The sequence below is a fragment of the Pempheris klunzingeri genome, chromosome 14, assembly GCF_042242105.1.
Source record: "Pempheris klunzingeri isolate RE-2024b chromosome 14, fPemKlu1.hap1, whole genome shotgun sequence".
Classification (NCBI taxonomy): domain Eukaryota; kingdom Metazoa; phylum Chordata; class Actinopteri; order Acropomatiformes; family Pempheridae; genus Pempheris; species Pempheris klunzingeri.
Genome location: NC_092025.1, coordinates 5519341 through 5545252, shown reverse-complemented (window position 1 = coordinate 5545252; position 25912 = coordinate 5519341). Strand labels below are relative to the sequence as shown.

General features: G+C 41.2%; 2 protein-coding genes across 4 annotated transcripts in view; one reads left to right on the top strand and one right to left on the bottom strand.

Moving 5' to 3' along the window:
- amot (angiomotin) overlaps nt 1-10195 on the top strand; it is a 28100-nt gene extending 17905 nt beyond the window's left edge. Inside the window, exons 8-13 of the mRNA XM_070843618.1 lie at nt 3539-3688; nt 3857-4053; nt 6029-6157; nt 7206-7444; nt 7609-7863; nt 9764-10195. Of these exons, the coding sequence (XP_070699719.1) occupies nt 3539-3688; nt 3857-4053; nt 6029-6157; nt 7206-7444; nt 7609-7863; nt 9764-9894 (1101 nt within the window). The 3' untranslated portion in view covers nt 9895-10195. The remainder of the gene's footprint in view (nt 1-3538; nt 3689-3856; nt 4054-6028; nt 6158-7205; nt 7445-7608; nt 7864-9763) is intronic.
- Nucleotides 10196-14516: 4321 nt separating this feature from the next.
- Nucleotides 14517-24443, bottom strand: LOC139213544 (mitochondrial fission factor homolog A-like). Of its 3 annotated transcripts, none has more exons than XM_070844270.1 (8): nt 24355-24443; nt 23380-23558; nt 21926-22050; nt 21431-21537; nt 18922-19119; nt 16768-16851; nt 15540-15609; nt 14517-15439 (listed from the first exon to the last, which is right to left on the bottom strand). In XM_070844270.1, exons 2-8 carry the CDS (start codon nt 23552-23554, stop codon nt 15308-15310), a joined length of 891 nt encoding a protein of 296 aa, XP_070700371.1. In that variant the 5' UTR covers nt 23555-23558; nt 24355-24443; the 3' UTR covers nt 14517-15307. The 3 variants fall into 3 exon arrangements, with proteins under 3 accessions (XP_070700371.1, XP_070700370.1, XP_070700372.1); XM_070844269.1 differs by having other exon boundaries at nt 23380-23594; nt 24355-24432; XM_070844271.1 differs by lacking the exon at nt 18922-19119 and having other exon boundaries at nt 23380-23594; nt 24355-24432.
- Between the last annotated feature and the right edge of the window lie 1469 nt (nt 24444-25912).

Below are 25912 nucleotides of genomic sequence, written 5' to 3'. Positions count from 1 at the left end.
TCAGACGATGGGAGACCGTACCTCATACCTTCAACATCTTCTTCTCATTACCAGCAACCATCATTAGCGAGGTAACATCAATGGCAGACAGCCAGGTCGTTTCAGGTTTTCAGTGGGTGGGGACCGTCACCTTCCTGGAGGAGCTGGAGGAGGGCTTAGGTTCAGCGGCTCTCCACCTGACGTCAGGAGGGGAGCTAAATCTAAACGAAGCATTTTTGCTGAATTTAAAGATTGAGCAAAAACAAAAGAGAGAGGATGTTTTTTCTCATATTCTATCTCTATAGACACACTGGGGACACAAATTTATGTTAACAAGACATTAAAAAGTGCATTTTGCACAATGTGGGACCTTTTAAAGCTCGAAAACACACCCACTGTATAAAAAAGCTGCTCTCTGTGAAGAAAATCTGAAAATCAAGCCCTTTTATTGTTTTTGTTGTTGTTTCTCCTGGTTACCAATGTGTTACCTTAGTGGGAAATCAGTCAGTGCCCCTGCCCCCAGTGTCCTGCCTGCTGTCAGACACCAGTGTCTCCTCACAGACCCCTGGTGGCTGTGGGTGGGAATAGCAGCAGAGTAATGAAGCACGGGTCTTCACTCGTTACTTTCATGTGTTAATGTGTTGCATTATTCACCAAATACGCTAAATGTACAAGGGCCATCTTAGACGCTGGTGTGTGTATATAGCTCACACTCATCCAGGCACAGTAGAAAGTTTGATTCAAGTTGAATATAATCAGAACAAGACAAAACATACAGAGCAGTGATGTACATTTGTAACTACACTGTCCATCTATATATATTAATTCTAGTTTATTACAACTTTACCATGATGTCCATCACTTATGAAACATTAGTTGATCAGACAGGTTGTAAACAAGCCAACTGTTTATCCTGAAAGTGAGTCAGCAGTAATCTTTCATTGCACAAGAAAGCAGGAAGAGTGTCTGAACTGATGTGTTTCCAACGGAACAGTTTGGGGCAACATTTTACTGTTGACTTTCATTTTCTCTTCTAAAACTGACTAACTCAGGGGTTTGTTCCTAATCTGTCCGAGTACTTGTATTTCTTGATCTGTAGACTTTTCAGTGCTCGCTATGTTCCCACATAGTAAGCATGGTGTATACAGTGTAATTATTATTGATTGGATTGATGGGGAAAACTAAAATTCAGAGTAACTTGCACTTGTAACCTGCAGTGGGTTACAGTAGCAACAAGCAATAGGAGCAATAGGTCACGCCAAAGACATGCTGTGAAGTTTGTTGCACCAGGATTAAATCCCACATCACTCATCTCTGATTTGTTCCTCCGCCATGTCCCGGAAAATATCCTGATACAACGCTTCATGGCTTAAAGCTACTGCTAACGCTATATGCTTTATGTGTTAGCCACTGCGCTGCTGGGTCACTTGCGTTTCTTGCCCTGGTACCAGCTTATCTTATTTAACTAACTAATTTTACTAGCATGAATTTAACATTAACAGTTGTAGACTAATGTTACTGCCACAGATGCTATGAGCCACATGCAGGGCAGGACAGTGGCATCCTCTGATTTTTATGCAATTATTAACTGCCTTGATTCTGCAGAGGTATGAATCTTTTTCCGTTTATCTTGCGCTGTCTTTTATGAAGACACCATGTCAAAGTTATATATGAAGTAATTTAATTCAGGTAGTTTTCTATTGGCATTGTTTTGTACTGCTATTCTACAGTAAATTCTGGGGCAAGTGTTGTTGGTTTTTCCCCAGAAAAGGGCTGGAACGTGTCTGAATTCACAAATCTGCTAAAGTGATCTATATTAAACGGGTTAGCTTAGTGTGTTAGCATGCTAACATTTACTTAGTAGGTTTTGACCCACGGTTCAGCTGAGGCTGAAGGGAATGCCATCATTAGCTGTTCATTTTGCAGGTGTTTGGTCATAAACCAAAGGACACGCAAACAATGTTGACCTACTGGTGGTGTTAGGTGAGAGGTCAGAGGATCATCGGATAATCAGGATTCATTCTTTGGGGCGCCATGTATGTCTATCACATTTCATGACAAGTCACCCAGCAGTTGTGAAGATATTTTATTCTGGACTGAAGTGGTGGACCGGCCCACACTGCATGGCTAAAAAAGAAGACGGCACTAAAGTTGCCCAGGAGAGGTAGGTTATATGTGAAGTAGGAAATGACCGGAGATGGATCAGTTGCACTAAAAAACCTGCTCCCTCCAAGATGAAGCTCTTCCTGTTTTCCTTTTCACATGCTTGCAGTTGAGGTGATCACCATGGTCACCGTGGACATACACAGGACAGAACAGGAAACGGGTTGAAGCTGGGCCAAAGCTGGCCTCTGACACACAATGCCTGTTTGTTGTCAGAACAGAAGAGCTGCAAGCTTTTCTCCTGCTCTGTCCTGCTCTCCACAAAAATGAAAGAGCCTTCAGATTCTTGGCCCTCCGCCTGCCTTTTCTCAGCTCTGTCTCCCTCTCTTCTTTTCTCTCCACGCTGTTCTTTTTTTTCCTGCTTTTGCTCACATCTGATCTAAATCGGTCTGTTGAGCAGCAGCAAAGGCTGCAGTTCAGAGCAAGTGGAGGGATTTAAGGGATATGTGCTGTGACCATGAAAAGAGTGTCATCTGTAATCTGTTCAACAGTGAATAGTTGGACACTCAACAATGCAATGATACTGTGTCTTATAGCACCTTCAAAAACATGTTATTAAGGCAGGTCCTTTCAGCTCAGACAATTACAAAGTGTAGCACAGGCCTCAGATATCCATACTGTATGTGGCCCGAGGGTTTGATAACGAGACAGAAGTTGAATATTGTGCTTATAAAAGAAATGACCAGAGACCACAAGAGGGAGTTTTCAGCGGTTGACTTTAAAAAAGTTATACTTGAATAGCTAAAAATAAAACCACATAGATTAGATTAGATTCAACATTATTGTCATTGTACAGGTGAGTACAGCACAGTAATGTATGGAATGAACAGTAAGAGATAGATATGAATATGTTCAGATATATACAGCAGGAACACAAAGACACAGTGCAGGTTTAAGCACAAGTATTAGTATTACTGAGTGTCAGATATGAACACATTGTAGGTGAGCTAATAAGATAATGATATGCACAATTTCTCTGAATCATGCAGTAATCGTTTAAGAACTTAACTTGTTTTACAACAACATTAAATACATATTGCTTTTTATGATTCTGACGAGTCCAATCTTGCAAAAGTAAAACTGAACTACTACTACTATTACTTCGTTGCAGCAGATCTCTGAAACAATTCTGTAAAGGAATAGCACCTTAAGTCTAATGATGTCTGTTGTACAGAAGCATCCTTGAACAGAATCTCTGTGGGTTTTTGGCCGGATTTGGTATACAAAGGAAAAAGTTGACAATAAACATTCTGATTGTGTGACAGCAAATTCCTGCTGAACCACTAAGACTGAGGAAGCGTTTTAAGTTTCTCCGTCCTGGATAACTTCTTGGTATGGAGCAGAATTTGCCATATCGAACCATCAAATGAGCTTACAGTTCTGTTTGTGTGTGCAGCTGAAGAAGAAGCAGGTTTACGTGGAGAAGGTGGAGAGAATGCAGCAGGCTCTGGCTCAGCTCCAAGCGGCTTGTGAGAAGAGAGAACAGCTGGAGCACCGTCTCCGTACAAGACTGGAGAGAGAGCTGGAGTCCCTGCGAATGCAGCAGGTAACACACCAGGCCCGTCTCCCGTTAAAAATGTTTTAGTTGTACACACACGAACAACATTTCAAACACTTGATGTGTTATGTTGCCATAACAGAAAGACTACATTTGGAGGGTAACCAATGTCAGCAATATAATGAGTTCTCTTCTGGTCTCTGCTGGTCCTCCCAGCGTCAGGGAGGCTCTCAGAGCAGTGGTGCGGTCCCATCAGAGTACAACGCCACAGCACTCATGGAGCATTTGAGGGAGAAGGAGGAGCGGATCCTGGCTCTGGAGGCCGACATGACCAAGTGGGAGCAGAAGTATCTGGAGGAGAGTGTGATGAGGCAGTTTGCCCTGGATGCTGCTGCCTCTGTCGCCACTCAGAGGTATGTGCATACACAACCCAGTCTCAAAGGAGTTTGTGAAATGGTCACAAAATGTAATCAATGAATTCGTATCCCTGGACATGAATTCCTCGTTTTTTTGTGTCCCTGAGGACAAATGTCAAAACTATGTATTTCCATGGGATTATCTTTTCGTTTCTGCATCACATCTTTTTTTCCTGTCAGTAGGACTTCAGCTGTGCTGTTATCTCTCTCTTTTTTTTGTAACTATAACTGCTACATTACTCAACATTTAACCATGAGGTTTTATCCTTGTTTTCCTCTTTATTTTATCAGTCCACATCAGTCCACATCAGTCCACTTCAGTCCACATCAGTCCACATCAGTCCGCAGCCGGTCAAAAACGTGTGTTTGATAAGTCAACAATACGAGCGGTTAATGCTATGACCATCTATTTCAATTTCTCCTGAAATTCATGTTTTTTGTCAGTGTTTGATAGCGGAAGTGGCTCGACTTTTTCATTGGAAGGGAAGACGCTCTGCTTTTCTTCACTGTTGCGGCTTCCTATTAAACGTTTCAGAACAAAAAAACACGACAGTGTCCTTGATAGCTCAACAATATGGCGGACTACTATTAAGGCCAATAGAATTTTTTCCTCCTTGATTTAAAAACAATCAAGTTTTCATAGCGAAAGTGGCGTCATTATCCATGAACTTCATCAAACGCTGCTATGGAGACGCACAAATACATCTGCTTTGCATTACGTTACAAAACTAGTATTATTGCTACGACACTAATATATCATTTACATTACTGAATCAAATCATATATCATCTATATTCAGTGTCATTACAGCTGTGCTAGATATGTCATATACTCGATGGTCGTATCTTTAAAAAAAGTACGCCGTGTTTTGGCCGCGTTCTACTATTGTTTTGGGCTCCTCGCCGTCAGTTGGCTTCATTTCATTTAGAATTGCCGCCGGTTGGCCATAAGCTAATCCAAACACTCTGGAACTTTTGAGAAAAGACTTAGTCATCCATCAATTGAAAGGTCTGGTTTGATCCCCAGCTCCCATGGGTCAGCATGTCGTAAGTGTCTTTGGGCAAGACACTGAACCCCAACTTGCTCCTGAAGCACAGCTTCACTGTGTGAATGTGTGTGAAAGAATAGTCTCCACCAACTTATGAACCACCCTATGCTTGAACATGGTGTTTGTTAGGGCCAATCCATGCCGAGCACATAAGTCCAATAACAAACCACCATTCTGGTTCAGATCAGGCAGGCCGCTCCTCCCTATCAGCCCCTTCCAGGTTTCTCCATCATTACCCATGTGAGCATAGAAGTCCCCCAGTAGAACTAGATGGAAACCCTTCCAGAATCCATCCAGAGACTCCCAACTATACTCTGAATTGCGGTTCGGTGCATTCTCGTTCATCTCTCGTTCACCGGGAAGAACTCCATCACAGTGACTTTCATCCACTCGTAGTATCCCCACACCTGCCCGGCACCTCTCACCCTGGGCTACTCTGGAAAAGGAGAGTCCAGCCCCTCTCCAGGAGTTTGGTTCTGGAGCCAACACTGTGAGTAGGGGTGAGCCCAATTATATCTGGCTGGTACCGTTCAGCCTCCTGCACCAGCTCCGGCTCTTTCCCCGCCAGAGAGGTGACGTTTCACGTCCCTAGAGCCAATCTGCGATTCCGGGGGTCGCCCGGCTTCTATGTACCCGATCCCTGTGACAGCCCCTGTGGGTGGTGAGCCCATAGGGTGGCAGCTCCATGTCAGTCCTTCGGGCTTGGCCTGGCCAGGCTCCATGGCTCCAGGAGTGGGCCCCAGTTTCCCTACCCTGGGTGAGGGAACACTGCTCTTTTGGCTCTGCTTCATACAGTAGTTTTTGAAGCCAAATTTGAGTTTGAGCCATGCGTTCAGAACAGGTCAGCAGTTTAATGTGATGTGCCGTTGATAAACCACTTTTTAACACTGCTTGGTGTAACAGAGCCCCCATCCTGTTATACAGGGATACATCTGCAGCAGTGATAAGCCACTCTCCTAGTAGCAGCTATGACACGTCGGTGGAGGCTCGGATCCAGAAGGAAGAGGAGGAGATTCTTATGGCCAATCGCCGCTGTCTGGACATGGAGAGCAGGTAAAGCACTTTGCACATACTTGCATGAAAAACAGTTCTGAAGTGTTGACTGAATCGTCCAAAACGACATGAAAAGAGTTGTTGTAGTTGTTGTCATCCATAATTCATTGTACAGTGGTACTGCACCACACATACCCCATAAAACACATTGAATAGACTTTTTAAATCTGAGTTGTTCCCTCGCTGTTACTCCTGGTTCTGGTGCATCCATCCCAGTTGGAGGACTCTGCCATTTTATTGTGTCTGCACTACAAGACCTGGCAACAATGGTATTTTTTAGAACACAGTTTTGAGGGACTTGTTTTAGCTCCTACTTCAGGGTAGATACTCTCCCAGCACAAGAGACCTTGTGTGATGTAAGTATACGGTTACTGGTTGAACTCATGTGCCTATACAGCACTGGTGACTGCCATTTTTAGAAACCGGTGCAAAACATAAGCTATGTAAACAACCCAGAGAACAAGGAAAAAGGAAGATAACAGAGAAATGGTCCGACAGCGAAGTCCAGGCTTTCCTGAGGGGCTTCATCAGGCCTGCTGTCACACCACTCTGAACGGACCCGTTGGGAAGGCTTTTTAAGGCAGGTGTGAAAGCTGATATGGACCCAACAACTGGATGGAGAAAATGGGGGTCTCAGTGTGGTTCCACGTGGACTCTGCTGCATTTTGTCTGTGGTGTTCCATATAAGCAAATCATTTGGTAACCATGGTACCAGGTACCAGGATACGAGGTCGATACGAGTTCTTTCTTGTTGAGCTCTTGATGAGCGACACCAGACCTGGTCTCTAGACTTTATCTCTCCACCCGTGTCCATGTGGCTCTGAGGATGTGGGATGATCACCAGAACTGTTAGTCCATATGACTTCATGTTTGTGCTTCATGAGCACAAAGTGGACCAGAATTAAAAAGCAATTATGTGTTTTTTGCTTAGTCTGGACCAAATAAAGTGAACTGGAGGTTTAAAGCACTCATCTAGCTCTCATGGTCTCACTGTACTGCAGTAACTGTGGCTCCATTCTGCTCCTCCCTGTTATTCTGCTTAATCCAGGATAAAGAATCTCCATGCCCAGATCATAGAAAAGGATGCTATGATCAAGGTGCTTCACCAACGCTCCAGGAAGGAGCCCGTCAAGTCAGACGCACCATCAGCCATGAGGCCTTCCAAGTCCCTAATGTCCATTTCCAACACGGGCACTGGTGGTTCAGGACTGCTCTCGTACAGCCTGGGACTCAGTAGCTCGCCCATCACAGAAGAACGCAGGGACACGAGCTGGAAAGGCAGCCTGGGTAAGAGCCAGCAGTCCTTACTGCGTATTTACCACTGTGGTGCTTTAATGAACGGTAGCTGATACTACGGGTGAGATCAGCCCGGATAGTTACTGTGCTACTTTCAATGTTTTTGAGTGCTGATTTTTTTGTTTCTTGTTTGTTTTTTTCTCATGTTTCTTCAGGGGTTCTGCTGGGTCCAGAGTTTCGCACAGAGTCTCTCAGGACGGAGTCAATCTCATCATCCCCCTCCCCAGTGCTTCCCTCCACACCAATGACTGCAGGTCATTCGAAGACAGGCAGCAGGGACAGCTGCACACAGACAGAGAAGGGCCAGAGCCAGGACACCAGCAAACCCAGCACTCCAGCCCTGCAGAGCATGACGCTGCCGGCCCGCCTGTCCAGCCCCAGCCCCGTCTACATCCCTGACCGCATAGCAGGTTAGCTCCCACCCACTGTCTGTCAGGCACGTCTATATGAGCAGGGAGGTGTCTTCGGCTCTGCTCACATCTGCTGTATGCCTCACGTGTCCTGTTGTAGATGGACAATAACTAGCCGGCTCAGTGTTTTTCCCAAAGAGTCACATGAGTCTTAGACCACCTCTAAATGTGGGTTTAGCATTTAATCCCAGTGCTTCCAACAACTAATTCATTTGCACCAACATGCTTATTATTTTCTGTAGTTTATAAAATGTCAGTGAAGAAGTCAAATGTCTTTATTCGTCCAAATGAAAGAAATGAGCCCAGTAAACGTTCACTATGGAAGTGGTGGAACCACAGGAAGGTTTTCCTTAAATGATAATTGATTAATTTTCTAAATTGTTGTTGATGATTATATTTAACAATATTAAAATTCTGTTAATCAAATGTTTCAGCACACCAGCTGAGAGATCAAGAGTAAAATCCAAACCTTGATTATTGGTTCTATTGAACAAATTATCATCAGATTATCTCACTGACCTACTTACTGACTTTGCACTTATCACATTTTTGATAAATGAATGAATAAAACATTTGACTAATAAAAGCAATGACATCCAAAGTTCAGTTATCCACGGCTAACTGTGTGTCCGGTGTGTACACTTCATGACACGAGGGATTCAGCATGTCAGTCACTGTTACTGTGGTTTTTCCTGATGTACTCATCAACCACATCTATGGCCGTTATAAAGCTGTTGTAATTATATTCTCAGAAATACTCAGAATTATTGTGAGTTTACATGAGCAACAATGAATAGATAACATTCATCATGTTAAATAAAGAAACAATGAAGTTAATTTAAAGAATAGTCTCCTCCAACTTAGATTCCTCCTGAATGAATGATGTGTGAATGGGTGAATGAGCATGTGGACGTAAAAGCGCAAAAAAGCGCAAAATGACTAGAAAGGCGCAATACAAATACAGACCATTTACCATTTAAAGGTACAAATATGTTTAAGGAAATGCTTTCTCTTTAGGTTGAACCCAGAAAATCAGAAACGAATAAACAAGTGTTGAACATACACACATTTTATAGGACATCTACACGTAATCCTATCCTATATCCTCTTTTAACTTGAGGATTTTTTTTATGAATAATTATTTTATTTTTGTGAACATAATTAATTGGGTAGCTGTCTCCTAGAAGTTTTCTTAAGTGCACAGAAGCACATATAATGCTGGATACTATGAATGATGGGTAATTGTAATCGCCCTAAGCTGTAATGACTGATGTGATGCAGGTTTCCCATTGGCCTTTAGAGTACTACAGTGATCACATATTGTTGCAGACCAACCTGGAAGCTCAAGGGATTTTTGCATTATTATTGCATTATTGCAGTGGAAAACAAAGGTTTATGATACTTACATCACTGTTAAGATTTTTTAAGCATGAACATGACTTCAGTGTCACCACCGTGGAGCTCTAACAAAAAACCTGTTTAAAAAAAAAAAACCCACTGACTTCAAGACAAGGGAAGCTGAAGCACAAAAACTCAAGTAATTTCCAGGTTTCAGGACTCATTCCTGCAGCTGTCCGTGTCTGTGTTTAACATTGTGGATAGACATGATTGTAGTCCTTGGCTGTGTCCCAGGTCACTTCCTTGTTCACTGGCTCAGTACTTCCCAAGTAACACCAACTTGCATTGTCACTTACAGGAGTTGCACAGTGGTAATTTTCCCATCTATGAAATGTGACACATTGCATTGTGCGATTTCTTGCAGAAAATAGTGGATATTACATTTTTCCTGCTTAAGATTCCATTTCGAGCATCAAACACTCTAATGGCAGACACGTGCCACCTACGTGATTCGAGGCTCGAGTCAGGATGCTGACTATTTTTCTTTGTCATGTCTTTGTAGATGTGCCAGTATTTCACAGCAGCACTCTGGAACGGAGGCTCCCCATCCAGTCCCACCCACAGCAACAGGCCCCTCCTCCAGCCCTGCCCCAACCGGAAGTGGACAACGACATGGTAGAGATCCTCATCTGACACCACCAAGAAAACATCATCCGAACAAGCGGATGGCAGCTCGATGAGACAAACCTAGCGACAGACATGTTCATTATCCCAGTGTTTGACTGACCCACGCCAAGAGACATGTTCTTATTCTAATGTTTACATAGAGATTCAAACACTTCCGGTCTGACGGGAGTTTTTACACATTTCCTTCATTCACTGAATCACTGTTAATCATCCTTTTAGGAAAATCCAGTCATCAGTAGCAAAAAGCAGAACATCCTGTTCCACTGCTTTTGCAGTTTTCCTCACGTGTTAATATGAAGTGATGACTGGAACTTGTAAAAAAAAAAAAAAATTGTAAAAGTTCATAGCCTCATATTTATTATTCTGTTGGAACTTTGTAAGATGCCTTTGGCACTTTCTTTCTTTTTCACAGTGATGGTGATGGATTTAACTTTGGTGTTTGAAGTTGAAGTTTGCAAGTGAATAAGCTTGAGAGGTTAGACAGAATCTACTTTAAGAAAAAATAGAATTTATTCTGATACAAGTTGACACGGTTAACAGAAATGAGATGGAATAAAGTTAGCAAAACTGAATGCCAAAATCTTTTACTATAATTCAACGTAGAGCGCCTCCACACACACACACACACACACACACACACACACACACACAACACACAACACACACTAATGTATTTTTAACTTTTACATTAAGGTGAAGGATTTCCGTTGCGCCACAGCTGTATGACTTGCTGGGGGCTAAGGCTTTGTTTAAATGCACTACTTTTTTGACCTGGGGGGTTTAGTGACATTGTTAGTGTGGGTATAGAGTAATAGGGAACGCATTACTAACTGCAACACCAAATGGCATTTCAGCACATTTAGGAACATTTTCAAAGCTTAGCATTTAGCATTCAATTACTTTCCAACATGCAAGCAAGTGACGAATGATCAAATAACTGGCCTTGCTACAAGGGTTTAACTGTAAGAGGTAGCAGCTTGTTCCTCGGACAGGTGATGGACATCTGTAAACTCTCCTGGACAGGCTGGTTAGCTCCATTGGACCAAATGCATTGGCTACCTTTTATTGCATTTATTGCACTACTTATTTTTATGAGTCCATTTCTTTTTTGATATAATACTTTTAAGACATCAGACATTAAGTATTGTATTTATGTCAAATGTTTTTTTAACCTAGTTAGACATGGCACTTGGGTAATCAGCAATGATTTCAACTATAAAACATTGAAAAAACTGTAAATAGGGTAATTAGATGTTGTACTGTACTGGCCTGTCTAAAGGTATGCTGTGGAGCAAAGCCTTTCAGCTGTGTTACATTTCTAGACCTATTGAATTATGGAGTTGGGATGTTGCTTTTTAGGTGGTGGTGCATTGTTGGTGCAAAGTAACCGGCATCTTATTAGCCCTGCTTGGCACTGCTACAACCATCACATGGGTACTAGAACATTTTGTGCTGGTGACTTTTGTGGCACATTGACTTCAGGCAGACATATTTCTTCTAGTTAAACTGATAAATCTAATGAGCTGTGCCCCTTTTTGTTTTCCAGATGACTGAACCCTAACTGGTTTTGCAATATTCACAGTTTAAATGTTGCTCCTCTTCTATGGCTCCTCCCTGTGCGGAGATCGTGGCCTATTGTCAGAAATGATATTTCTTTTTGGTGGCAGAAAAGGTTCAACAATTTCAAAAAGACGATCATACTTGCAAATCTCTTCATGGCCATCTGAAGTTAAAGTGCTGCAGTGGTCAGTAAGAACAAACAGTGCTCACCAGATCTTTCTGAAACATCCTTTGACCAGTGCACTTATGCAGGTTGTGCTAGATCCAAGAGGCTAATGCCTGACCATGTCCTTGTGTTTTGGGAACATAGAGCCCACTGAACAACTTCGATGTTGGTTTCCCTTCGCTCCCTCTCCTTGCTGGTCTGACGAGACCTGGTTTTGTTGGCTGCCTGCCTGCATGACCCCACTGGCTGGGGTCACTCTCAAATAGCACACTATTAAAGTCATTTCATGAGTGTTTCACTTTCCTTCCTTGAAGAACAAGATGGAGGGATCTTATCTTTTAGTATTTTTCTCACAAAATTAACATAAGCACACTTTGTTGTGAATATTATATGAATATTGTAAATGTTCAGGCACTTGTACAACAGTATCTACCATTCATCTGACTCACTAAACAAGCAAAACATACCGTGAAAAGTATTTGAAGACACCATTTGATTGAGTTGAGGTTTCATTGGAAATAACTCCAGCTTCGAAGAGTTTTTGGGTTTGGATGAGAATGTGAGAACTTGTGCACCAATCGACAGTCTGCTCTTCCTTCTTATCATTCCAAAGTATAATTGTGGCCATGACAACTGCATTACTTAAAACTTTGCATAGTGGTTTCAAGAATTTTATTAATCTCTCCAATAATTCCAAGATATCGCCATGTCACACCGTCATGTCCAGAAATTAAATTGTCTAATTTAATGAGTGTACATAGTCCTGTTCGTACCTGTGAGTGATTTTTGGGTGTTGCTGGTTCAACCTGTTCAGCGCTATAGCACCAATGCAAAAACGTTTGAAATCAAGCCACAAAGTCAAGAATGCCTTTGAAAAATCCGATTACTTTACTTTTACTTTTTTTTACTTATGTGGTTAAGTGTTACATTTCCAGCAAGGTTAATGTTGTTAGATTCAAAATGTCTACTGAAAACCAAAAATGTTGGGCCAAAGAAGCTAAAAATGTAAGTGCAGAGGGTCTGTGGGATTACTATTATCAGTTTTATCAGAAGAATTTAATTAAGAATGCACTGATATGTTGGAATTAGCATTTAGCTTGGAATAAGGACTTTCAATTACTACACCAGCTAAAATAAACGGTGCTAGTTTTCTCCACTACAGGAATCTAAAATCACCAAATCATTTGAAAGACAAGGCATTACTTAGCTTCTTGGTACAGAACTTTATCTGATTTTGACTGAAATGTGATTACGGCTGCCAGCACCTCAGTCCACTGTTATGTTGGTGTCAAATCCCATATTAGTACTGGTTGATCGCTAAAAAGAAAGTTCCTGGTGGCTGTAAAGGTCTGTTATTGGTTTGACGTGTTATTCATGGTTGTGTGAAAGGCACAGTGCCAGTGTTAATTAATACGTTATCATTTGTGTTGGTGGGCTCAGCCGAATTCTGTGGGAGCTAGCCTCAGGTGGGACGGCTTTATGTTTCTGATGGTAGCTGCAACCTTCAAAGTCCTCCTCTTAAAAGCTGCTTTATTTATAGATAGATTATTTCAGATAGGTAGACATAGATTATAGATTTTTGAAGTTGTGACCAGTGGTCATTTTGGCATTTGTGTTTATTGACTTAAAGAAATAACCAGTTGTTCCTTCAATCAATCACTAATTTAAAATGTTTATTGTTGAATCAGCAGCACTCATTTATTGATGACCATCTGTAGATGGTAACTGATGTGTGCTGTCATCATCCCACCTGAGAGCTCTCCACAGGCCTCCATCCTGCACCAAAGTGTACCACAGTCATGTCAACATGTACTCACAGACTGGACTGCTTTTTATATATGTAAAATGAAACTTTGAAGCCATTCTCTTCGCCCCATTTCTATAACCTATGCAGTTAGTTTGACCAAGTGCCTCTACACCTGCCACCGTGCAGATGACTGGAGTTTTGTGGACATGTTGACATTTGAGGTTGAGTCTTATTTGTCTTTACCAGGCATTTGTTGCAAAATGATTGTGTGCTGGCACTCAGTTAGTAAAAGCACTGTTCACTCTTTAACAGTTTTTCCATAATGTGACAAATGCCTGGCAAAGAAAAGCTCAGTTCAAACTTAAGTGTTTTTTTAAGAGGTTTTCCAACTGAAGCTGAAAATGTTAACTTGGAGCAGTTTGTCATGTTTACTAGCTGTACAAATGTCATTGTCTGTATTGTGTCATTTTGCCATTGCTGTACAATCATAATACATGTAAAAGCAATTTTTCTGATTAATCAAATGTTCTTTTACAACATTCATCTCATTCAGTTTCTTGTATTATGGTATGAAGTCATTTAGTTTTCTTTCTGTATACTTTTGCTGACAAACTCCCAAAAAAAACAAAAGTGTCCAAATGTTTGTTTCATAAACTAGTTAACTTAGTATTAATGTAATTTTTCTGTTAATAAATTAATGCTGAGACTTTGAGGTTGTTCCTGGTGTAAATATTACACATACTGTGGGGACTACTATTTGGAAAACAATTGGAAGAAATTTGTGTTTGCAACAACAGAACATGCAACCATTAACCCTTTATTGGGCGAGGGACCATATTTGGTAACTTAAGTGGGAGTTCAAAATGCCGCCCCTTGCCTCACCATGAGGCAGTAGAACTACCAGATTTCTCCAAACCAATCAGGCTACATGACAGACTGGCAAGAAACCATATATGGCAACTTCACTGACCTTGATTTTCACCATAACATTAACATTTTTTTTGAAAAACTCACAAAAGAAAAAAAGTCTTGGAATGACCACCAGTAATGGTCTAGGGTTGAAATTTTGAATTTCTAAGTATTTCAATGAGTGCCCTATAAAGGGTTAACAATCAAAGCACACAGCACTGAATTTAAATAGGAAAACTACTTTTATTAAATAAACATACAGATATGATGGTGCAGCTGGAGGAACAATAAAAAAAAGACAAATGCAGCCTGTGAGTGACATGATGAGTATAATATTCAAACTCTGCAGAAAAACCAAAAACAAAAGAAGAAAAGAGCTTCCTCTAAAGCGATCACATGTGCACTGCACTCAGAACTATGACCTCCAGGTATTGCTCACTGGTAGTCATGTATTTTTCTAATTTGGACGGTTATAACCCTTATGTAAAGAAATGTATTTGTAACAATCAATCATATGTGAACTGTTTTCACTCCTCACTGTTGTTATCACTGTTGGATAACAACACTGTTCACACAGCATAAATAAATCAATAAAACACTGAAAAAAAACCACTGCGATCAATCACAAATCAAGAACTTCTAAATTCTAAAATGTTTTAGAATTTGAAATACATTCTTCCCACAGCTACACCTTTTCACTCTATTATTATTATTATTATTAGCCCTGACAGTCATTACACTGTGCCTAAATACATCACCATAGTGTATTATTGAGTCATACTTATGCATGAGATAGTGTCCAGTCTACTGTCGTAGCATTGTTTCTGCACAGCACTGTAACTGTCCTCAAAGACTTCAGTATTAGGGTGCTGGGTCAGAGCAAGAGGGTTCTGGGTTTCAACCTGCTGGCTGGTTGGGGCCTTTCTGTGACTATGAGCATGAATGGCCACTCGGATTGGTTTATTTCCTGTTACTAGGTACGATTGGTGTCCCTGCATGATTATTGACCATCTGATGTAGCCAGAAGTCGGTGTGTGTTATCTGCGGATCCACAGCCAAACGTTCAGCAGGCAGGCGGAGAAGAGCAGCGAGAACAGAACAACTTCAGTGTTCCTCCTTTCGGAGTTGTGCCTCTCAAGTGCCGCCAGCCGGCGACTCATCTTCATCACCTGCACGGTCGGACAGACACAAGGAGACGGACAAAGTGACAGTGAGGGAAAGAGATGAGATGAAAACAGATGTTGAGACGCAGGCATTTCCCTTGCCTACCTGTCTCCTGAGGATGATGAACTCAACTGCAGCTCCTCCCTCTTCTTCTGGGCTCCAGGTCTCCATTGGCCTAAACACAGACAGGAAGTCAGGACAAGACGAGTAAGAGACAAACAGACAAACCTCACAAGCTCTGCCATAACACCTTTTCGTATCATGTACCAGTGTACATGACTGGATATTTAAGTGCACAAACCAACAAAGCACCACATCACCCACTTTCACTTGTAAGGCAACCAGGGAAGTGTGGAAATGTAGTAAAACACAACATGAAATACAGTTGCCCCACTAACTATGCAGGAACTCATGTAATCCATTGCCCCACTGCACGCTGGGAAATCTTCCCTCACTGCTTTATTTTTTTTAAAGTGCTACATCTCAACCTGTGTACTTTATGTTTTTATTTTTTTATTTGCTGCTACGTTTGTTCAGAACAAGTAATTATACATAATAATATAACATATTGCATTCTGGAGGTATTTCTTTTTGAAAATGAGCCTGTATGTGCAAAAGTAGATGGATGCTGACCAGGTGAGACTTCTCACTGTCTAATGTATGAAGTAGTGGTACAAAGGTTTAATAAATACATATTTGCCTGCTGCCTAGTAGGGATTTTTGTTTCAGGGGGGCCCGTTAAACATCCATTTGTTCAGGGGTTATCAGACGCAGAAACACAGCAGTTCCAAATCTCCAGACAGTTATCACACCGACAATCATTTGATCCCTTTTCAATCATCTGGAATCTACCAGAGTGAGCACCTACACATATCTGATAAGACAACACAGAGTGGTGTCTGATGATGTCATTGTATTGCTTCCAAAGCTGTGCCATGTTCAGCTTATTTGTCGAACAACCCAGAATTAGTTTGCCTGAGCCCTCGGTCAGGTCTCACTCACATGACTAAGTGGCTGTGTGTGTTTTTTTCTCACACTGATAATGTCAGTCTGGGCTCATCACTCATCATCCAGGATGTTGAATTTTGTTTTAACCTGGATGTTACAAGTGGAAGCACTGGTCAAAGTTTTAACCAGCTGTTACCAGACAGGAACCATGCCACAAAGCATTGATGCATTCAAGTGGCAACACCACAAGACTACAATTCCACAGACTGCAGAAAAAATACACAGCCTTAGTGCAGAAGTTACCTCAAAACTTAGAGGAAAAACGAACTGTTTGAAAGTGTGTTTATGTGCCAATGGTCATGCTGTAATGTACTCAGTCAGTCACCTTTTCTTGCTGTGCTCCACATGTGCTGCAGCAGGGACCTCGGTTATGACTCTCCCTGGCGGTGGCTTCTCTTGGTTGCTAAATCTTTATTCCAATAAGACACAAAGAGAAACTGCTGTCTGCGCTGATTTTTAGTGGCTAGCAAGGGGTACAGTTAGCTGAGAGCAAAGCAGATAATGAAGCATACGGTGAGCGCAAGGCGTAAAAGTCAGCGGCGGTGAGTGCATGCACATCTGTATTAGAGGCAGCTACTGGTTAAAACATGATGGAGGGCCACAGAATTCTACCCCGACATCACCAGACCAATTCACAAATATGAATTATTGTGGGATTTTGCTGTTTTCAACAGTAGATAGGTTCGAACCAAAGTCTTAGTTCGTTGATCGAGGACGTAGGAGACCAGCAACTCCCATTTCTTCTAGGTGAAACTGCTGTTTCTCTCACTGAGTCTGGCAGCTTCAAGCTGAAGCAGAGCTTCACTTCCCCGTCAGAAAGGACTGTCTGATGGCAAGGCGAGGCTGCGAAAATATTCTGGATACATACTTATGATATTAATTTTTTAATCTTTTATCATTATATACAGTCAACAGGGCATTCCACATCAGTGGCAGCCATGTTAGTTATGTAGGAAAATGCCTCAATAGTGCTCCTCTGTTAGTCAATGTGTGAAACGTGCCGGATATTAGAGGTGGTTGTGATTGGCCTGATTATGGCCAGCATGGCTGGAAATCTACCTGAACAGGGGAGTGGGCCAACGTCTCTGCCAGAGCAAATACAACAGGAGGTTGCAGATTCGTCTGGTTCCCAAGCTAATAGAATTCACCCCTGACAAACATCTGTTGACTCCACTGAGCCACATGGAAAAACATAACAGGTTAAAGCAAAGCAGAAGCATGCTGTCTTTTTCTACACACACTAGCTGGTTAGTTCATTAACTGCAGACAAGACATTAAATACAGACTTCTGTGTGAGTAATTCATCAGCTGCAAATATCTCTTAATACAATTGGCCAGAGGAGAGAGACAAGAGCCAAAGAAAAGCATGAGGAAAAGCATGTGGCTAAGAGTTACTGTGTACAAGTGTAGCTGAGGCTGAGAGACCATCCAAGTTAATAACAGTGGCCAATAGCAAGTCATGGAAGACAACACATCTACGACTTTAAAAAAACTATAATAAAAGAGGATACAAGCAACATTAAATAGTTACAAACTAGCGCTGTCAAGTTTAACACCTTCATTTTGTCATTAGTTTGAAAAACTGAACGCATCAACGCAGCTGAGTTTTGTTCATACTTCCTGTTTTGTGGGCAGCGAACGGCTCCAGACTCATTTTTCAATGCATGAGTGTATTTCTGACCACTGCCCCTAAATCTGTAGTTTACAGGAGAACATGTGTGTTCAAAGTTAAACGGATGCTATTTAACAATAGTATTTGTACACAAATACACTTACTTTGTGTTAGCGCTACATTTATTCTGTGATTTTACATCTAAGAAAAGAAAAAGCGATTAATAACAAATAATTTTAACATTATAAAAATAACATTTAAAATCGTTACCATTATTGTTGTTTCTCTTGAGAAGCACTGTTTGGTGTGTTTACTTGTCAGTGGAGAACTACTTCAATGTTTTTCTCATCTCACCTCAAACTGTAAGAAATCCACATTACTGCAGGCTCACTTAAGTTTGTGACCGTTTGCACTTGGTTTTCTTCCGAATATGCCAAAGATTGTAATTGTGGATATGTAGAAACTGTTAATACAGGGAGCAAATAAGTCTCATAAAATATTGGTCCATGCAGTTTCCAAATCTGCCTTTATGAACCTCTAGCTTACGTAACTAAGAACAACATTAACACCTTTCGCTCTAAAATGAAATTCCTGTTATATTATTAAGAAGAGGTGGGTCTGACTGAACTGCAAAAGGGAAAATAACCCTCACATTTCTTTTAGCAGCTTCCAAAGAGCACACTACCACTAGGACTAGCACACTACCACTAAGTCCAAATAACTACATATGCTGCCAAGCGATCCTCTAATCCCCAAGATCATGCCATGTAATGAAACATAAGGTCATGTGGAATAATGTGGCATCAAAACAAGTTTCATTTTCAAGTGTTTCTCATTTAGAGGGGAATCTCTACATAGACCTCAGACCTGTATTTCTGGCTGACTGCCTGCAGGAGGCGCTGTGAGGCCTGTAGGCCCAGCTGCTTGGCTGCCTGCAGAATGGACTGTGGAGACAGAAGACTGAGGTGGGTGGAGGGGAGAAGCTGGGCCTGGGCCTGCGGGGCGGTGATCTCGGTGGAAACAGGGGCAGTGGACTGCTGGTGGAGAGGATGACGTGAGCCTCGACTGCAGCCAGCGAGGACAGGTGAAGGAAGGATAGAGGGAAGGACATTGAGAGGAGGGGGGAGCGGAATGAAAGGAGGAAACAGGGACGCAACCATCACCAGAAGATGATGTTAAAGACAAGAGACAAGGGAGAGAAGATGGGTGGAGGGACAGTAAGGTAAGACAGAAAGAGAAGAAAAAAGATGGGGAGAGAGAAGAACAGAAAGTGGAGGGTTGGCGGTGGGGAACAGGGAGAGAGGGGGCAAAAATTACTATTTGGGGAGGTAGAAGCTAATAATGGTATACAAGACAAAGAAATCAGATTCGCCATCAGATTTCAAAATATCATCCAGCCCAAGACCTGAAGGAGAGCACACATTTGGGTCCCTTTATTTGATGCCTTTTACTTTTAGAAGACCTCTACTTTTAGTTAGGGCGAGGAATCACCTGAATCTTTAAATCTGAGCCAAAATGATTCTACAGTTTTCAGAATGATTCCAATTTTTTACTACCTAACATGCTGTAAGCCTTTTTCCCACTGAACCAAGGCTGGTTAATGCATCAGTGTCAAATAAGTAAACAGATCCAGTGCTGAATGATTAGTTGATTAATGAATTAGGTCGAACAACTGAATATTAATCATCAACGCATTTAATTATGGACAGATCATTGGATCATTGAGGTCATTTAACAAGCAAAATGTCAACTGGAACCAGCAAAAACATTTGTTGGTTCTAGCACATATGTAGCCTTCTGGACTATTGGTTGGACATTAACTTGGATTTTTTCTACAATTATCTCACACTTCATGGACTAAATTGATTAATCAAAGAAGTAAATTATATAATGATCGATAATGAAAGGAATTATTAGTTGCAACCCAAAACAAGTTTAGTGATCTGACCAAGTTTTCATGTCAACTTTGGAGATCTGCTACTTGATGGGATGGACCCACTTTAGTCTGTATCTCATAAAGTGCTGAGGCCGACGTCAAGCCCTGCTCTTTTGCATCACTTTGTGTGCACACTTGCATCACTTGGAACTGCAAACTGTCGATCTGAAAGTTATTCCCCAAAGTGCTATGAGGAATTGACAATGTTAAAGGGGCATGATGCCACCTCTGAAAACAGTTGTGGAATTTCTAATTTTTTGGCTCTGGAGGAGCTTTGTCAAGTGTGATAAAGTAACCCCCTGAATGCCATTAACTTCATTTTAAATTCAGCTTGACCGCTTCACATTTTAAACAAAAAGCCTACAACATGCCCTGGGGATGTGGACTTTCAAAGACACAGGTGTTTACGAGCCAGGGAGGGTCTATCAAAAGACACTATTGTTGTAATACTGTGGATTAAAAGTCAAGATATTTCAGTCTCTGTTGCTCGATTTTACTATTGTTTTTAATCTGTCTATTGCAAGTCCCCCAATTTCAGTTTGGCTGGAGTACCCCTTTAATTTGCAGCCATGGCGCGAAGGTTGAATTGTTCTTTAAAGGCAACCTGAAGCTAGTCTTGCTGTTTATTTAATGGTTGCCAATGAAAAAGACAACTACGAATGCTGGATTCTCAACTCTAATCCCTACTAACAGAAGCTTTGAGGCCACAGATGCCATATATAGCTGTAGTGAAACTCACATGACTGTGACTGTTTAACTGGAGATCCTGAAAAAGTAGAGCAGGAGTCTGGCTCTCCCTGCAGGTACACAGAACACTGCAGGAGGACCGAAGGCCTCCACAGCCCTGAGCCACAGAATCCACTGTAGCACTACATTTCCACCAGTCCCTACCATTCCCACAGCTACGGTTTATACACAGGGTCACACTGTGGGAAAGACCACAAAATTAAAACTCAAAATAAAAAAAATAGAGCCTGACTTCACTGACAAGGTGGTCCTAGTGTAGATTAAACAAAGGACATTAACTAGACACGTTTCCAGCTTTGTTTCAACAGAAACAGTAATTACTGTCGACACTGAATGTCATATCTAGGAACATTAGCCCTACTTTATTATTACAGTTACAGTTGTTACATTACAGTTGTCTTCTGTCACTTTCCCATTCCAGAATCTTTCTCATATTTCCTGTTTCTATCATTTAAAGTGTAACAAAAGGCTGATTCACCATGATGATACAAAGGGAAATGATAAATAGATCCATACAAAAGCTCATGAACCCTCCCAGCTGACATTTGTGTAGTCTATGGTTCCTTTGCTGTGTGGTTCTATTGGACGGGCCATTTCACCAACAATGACAATGTCACTGTTATCTCCGCTAAAACCCCTGGTACCATGATCCACTGCTGATACAAATCTCGTGGATAATCTTGCAGTACTCACGAGCTGAATGGGTGTCTGGGCAGCGCCAATGCCTGTTTGAGCTTTGTGGGTGTGCCAGGCGGTGTCCTGCCAAAGCTCTGGTCACTGTAAGATCTCCGTATGGGACTCTATCACACAAGAGGAAACATAGCAGGCAGGGAAAGTTCTTTACAGCCATGACACATCTGGAGGGGTCTGAAAGAATCAACGCCTGCTCTTTATAAGTGGTAATAAAAAAACAAAAGCTAAGACTAGGGGATCTAGTTTTACAGCAGAACGGGCTGGCAGACAAACCTACAGTGTTCTCTTTATGTTTAAACTGTTTCTCACAAGAGGGACCCACATTTGTAAATAAAATCCTCAGGTCAAGCACACGGAAATGTAATGCAGACAATGGCTCTCTTGCTTCTACTAAAGTTTTTGAGACTGATCTTGTGCTCAGGAGGTAGAGTGGGTCGTTCAGTAATCACATGTGATTCCAGGAGTGAAACCTTGCTGACCCTCATGCGTAGCTACCTGCAGCACTTCTCTGTAGAACACCTCTCCAGATGGATTCTCCCAGCATGGTTCCAGACCCAGAGGCCCACTAACAGTTGGTTTGAACGGGGTGAGCAGAGGTGTGGGACTCATTTCCGGGGCTTCTGTGGGTGACACAAAAGACACGATGAGACTCTGAAGTACAGACTATGTATCTCTAGGTTTCAGGTCTCAACTACATGAATTTCATTTTAATACAACTGTGGACAACCAACATACATTTTCAACAATAGAACTGCAAAATCAAGTCTAATTTGAATTAGAAAAGTAGACACAATAGATATACTCCAAAAAACCTGAACCTTACAATCAACAACAACTTCATTTGTAAAGAAACTTTCTAAAGAACTTCATAAGTAAGGATGAATAAAAGAAAGCAGGAAACAAACCAAATACATATTCACAATCAATAGAGAGAAATAACAGAGCAAACAGCTGAAAGTGAAGGTGCCTTAATAGATTAAATTAACACTGAAGCAAAGCAGCCCTGACAGCAAAAGCCCTGTCACCCTCTTGGTCTTTAGCCTTGACCAAGGATTAGCTAGAAAGGCCTTATCAGACCTCAAGCTACGAGCTGATGAGCAATTAAAGTTATAAGCTCAGCGCCATATCATGCAGGGCCTTAAATGTCGAGATTAAATACAATTAAAATCAATTCTAGCTGGCTTCATGAAACACTGCTGCGGATCGTGAGCTGCCGACACTTTTTACTAATATTAGTCATGTTAGTTATTACTCATATATTAACTATTGTCGTGTTTTTCACTGTTGCCATATTGCTCATTGTCATATTCCTATTGTCAGCACTATAGTTGTTTATTATATTGGTTGTTGTTTGTTGTGCAAGAGTTTGATCTAGACATGCTCTTTATGGAAAGTGTCTTAACACTTATGAATTGGCGCTATATAAATAAAGATTCATTGATTGATGTGACTCAGCCACTCTCAAGTGGAACATATTGAGAGCGGCACCACAATCGAGACCACTGAACTGAGTGACACACTTGCTTATTACTAATGCCATACAAGTTAGATTTAGATTTCTCATGTAGGCTACTTCTCCTAATAACACAGATTTACTAAACTCCGCCTCACCCCTAAACTCTCTCCGCTGTTATGGTTGGATGACTGTTCCTTGACACTCACTTGCCAGACCACGGTGTCACACAACACACAAGTAATCGTAAATACACTAGTTTATTTGTCAAAAATCTGGATTGGCGTAAATTTAAAGAATTTGTCTGATAAAAGAGGGCGAAGAAAAGCACTTATTCACTGTTAAATAAGGTGGGCAAACAATCCCACTGCATCCCCATTTCCCTGCCACTGAAGCAAAAACTTCAGCCTTCCAAACTTAAATGAGGAATCTAAAAAAAAGCTCCTACGTTCTCCATACATTGCTCAGACTTTGCAGACCATGTTAAAAACACTACCTGAGTATGTCAGTCTATCGGGGACCTGCATGGCGTACGTAGGTAGAGGCTCTTCTGGTCTCCTCTGGGCCTCCTCTCCCTCCGCCCGCTGTCCCAAGCCGACACTCAGCCGCTCTGGAACACGCATGTTTTTGTTGATGGCCTCCATGTAAGCAGAATCAGGGATCTGGGGCATGTCTCTTGGGTACAAAGTGAATGCCATCATGTGAAAACACCTGTACAAAATAAATTTTCTAGTTAGCCTAAAGCAGTTTATTTTACTTCCATTATAAAGAATCTTCCTCATTTGTCTTTGCAGGTGACTGAGGAACACTGAGGATTTTACATGTTTCATGCAGTCCAGAAAAATGCACTTTGTAGTAATCTCATATATCTGTTGACTTATATGTCATTATGTTGTCATATCTTTCAACATCCTGAAAACACATTTCACAAGTTTTGAAATCGACATTACAATGGTGAGAAACATAGAGAGTCTTTCCATTATGTCAAGGCTGAGTTCCACTCTTCATTCATGACTTAGGATGGCCGTTAGCCCTGGTTTTATTGTCCTTACTGCTACTTTATGGATGAGGACTAGTTAGCCTACGTTAACCATCCTAGACAGCAGGACACACTGAGCTCATCTAGTCAGATTTTTAATTGAGGTCACCATGACATCTCTATTTAGCAGTTATTTCTGTTCAACAAATCACAGTCACTCACTAGTGTGAAGTTAGTTTAGTCAAATGCTCATAAGAGCATTGCTGGCGGGGTCTGAATCGTCCCATGCAGCAACTCTAATCTGCGCACTGTTTACATGCTGAGAAGCACCTGAAGCCTAGCCGGCTAATGTTAGCTTAGCTAGCTGGCTAGCAACAGGTTGCAGACGATAGCCAGAACGTTTCACAAACCACGACAAGAAACACAGCAAGTGTCATTAAGTGCAAGGAAAAGTAACAGTAAAAGTCCTTATGAAGAGATAAAGTAACTGACCTTGACGAGTTACTTTATCTCTGTATTGAAGACATCAGACCTTTACTGAAGAGTGCGGAATTCTTCTTCTTCTTCGTCCTGACAGTTTTACGGCAGGTCGCAACTAACGAAAACGTGCATTACCGCCATCTATCGTGTTGTTAAGTTAACTATCTATCTATCTATCTATCTATCTATCTATCTATCTATCTATCTATCTATCTATCTATCTATCTATCTATCTATCATAAATAAAATCATAAAATAAAATAAAAATAAAGAAGCTATATGTCACCAAACACTAACGTCTTTTGATCAGATATAAATATATCTATATATAGATATATATAGAACATTTTTATTTCTAGCAGATCTGCTCCCTATTCTGACCCTGTTAAACTTATACTCACATTCAGTATCTTTTTACACTTGGTGTTGTTATGTCTCATCGAGTTTGTTAAGTTTAGTTCATTTGTTGTGTATCTCCTGTTTTATTGTGGCATTCATCTCTTCCCTCTTGTGTCTGTTTTTGGTACCTCGTCTTTGTTGATTGTGTGCAACACTCAACTGCACCTTTTTTACCATCTCCTCACATCGAGCATCTGAGTCCGTCTTCTTGTGTGTGCTTCTTGCTTCGTGTGTGCATGAATCTTTATCTGTGCATCAACAAATCTCTTTCTAGTGAACATGACTATTTTGGTATTTTACTGACTGTGCTTTCCCCTTTTCCACAAGTCAGCAAACTACTGTATACCAGTCCAATGAGAAAAAACCCATCCAGTATCACAAGAGAAAAGAGTACAAGACTAATGATACTGGCCTGAGAAGTTCCATTATCTACCATGTATCTTCTTGATAAGGCTGACCCAATTCTGCTTTGTGTAAATCTATTATATATATATATATATATATATATATATATATATATATATATGTATATTAGTTAATTACTAAACTAGATACTAAACTACCTCAATCATTGAACATTACATAACATATAACATCCTTCCCAGATGATGTCAGTCCCGATCTTACTATTCCCTTCATCATTGCTTCTAAAGTAAATGGAGCATCCATGGCACTCTGAAAATCATCTTTCCTCTCCGGTATACCAGGATGAGCTGATCAAGTCAGTGTCCTTCCTCTCTTACCCTTTTCAGTCAAGTTATCACAACTATGGATTTGAGGAAGTGCCTTCACTATCATCTCCACCTTCCCTCCATCAGACACTGTACTTCCTGCCACGTTGTGTTGTGTTGTGTTGTGTCCGACAGGTCTTCATCTGCCAAACTTATTATGAAAGTTCCCCCTGCTTTGCCTTTTTGCTTTACATATAATTTACTTGTAACCAGCTTTATTCTTTCTTTCACTACTTACTAGTGAACCACATTCCTCTTCATTCTTCCTCTACCTCTACAAACTGACTGATTAACAGCTTGTAGTATGGTTTGAAACTTATTTTTATCAATCTCCTCAACATCTTCAATCTATTCTATCTCTTCCTATCTCACATAAATCCCTAAACTTTTCCAATTTTGCAAAATTTCTAAATTTGCATTGCTAAATTCCCATTTCCTCA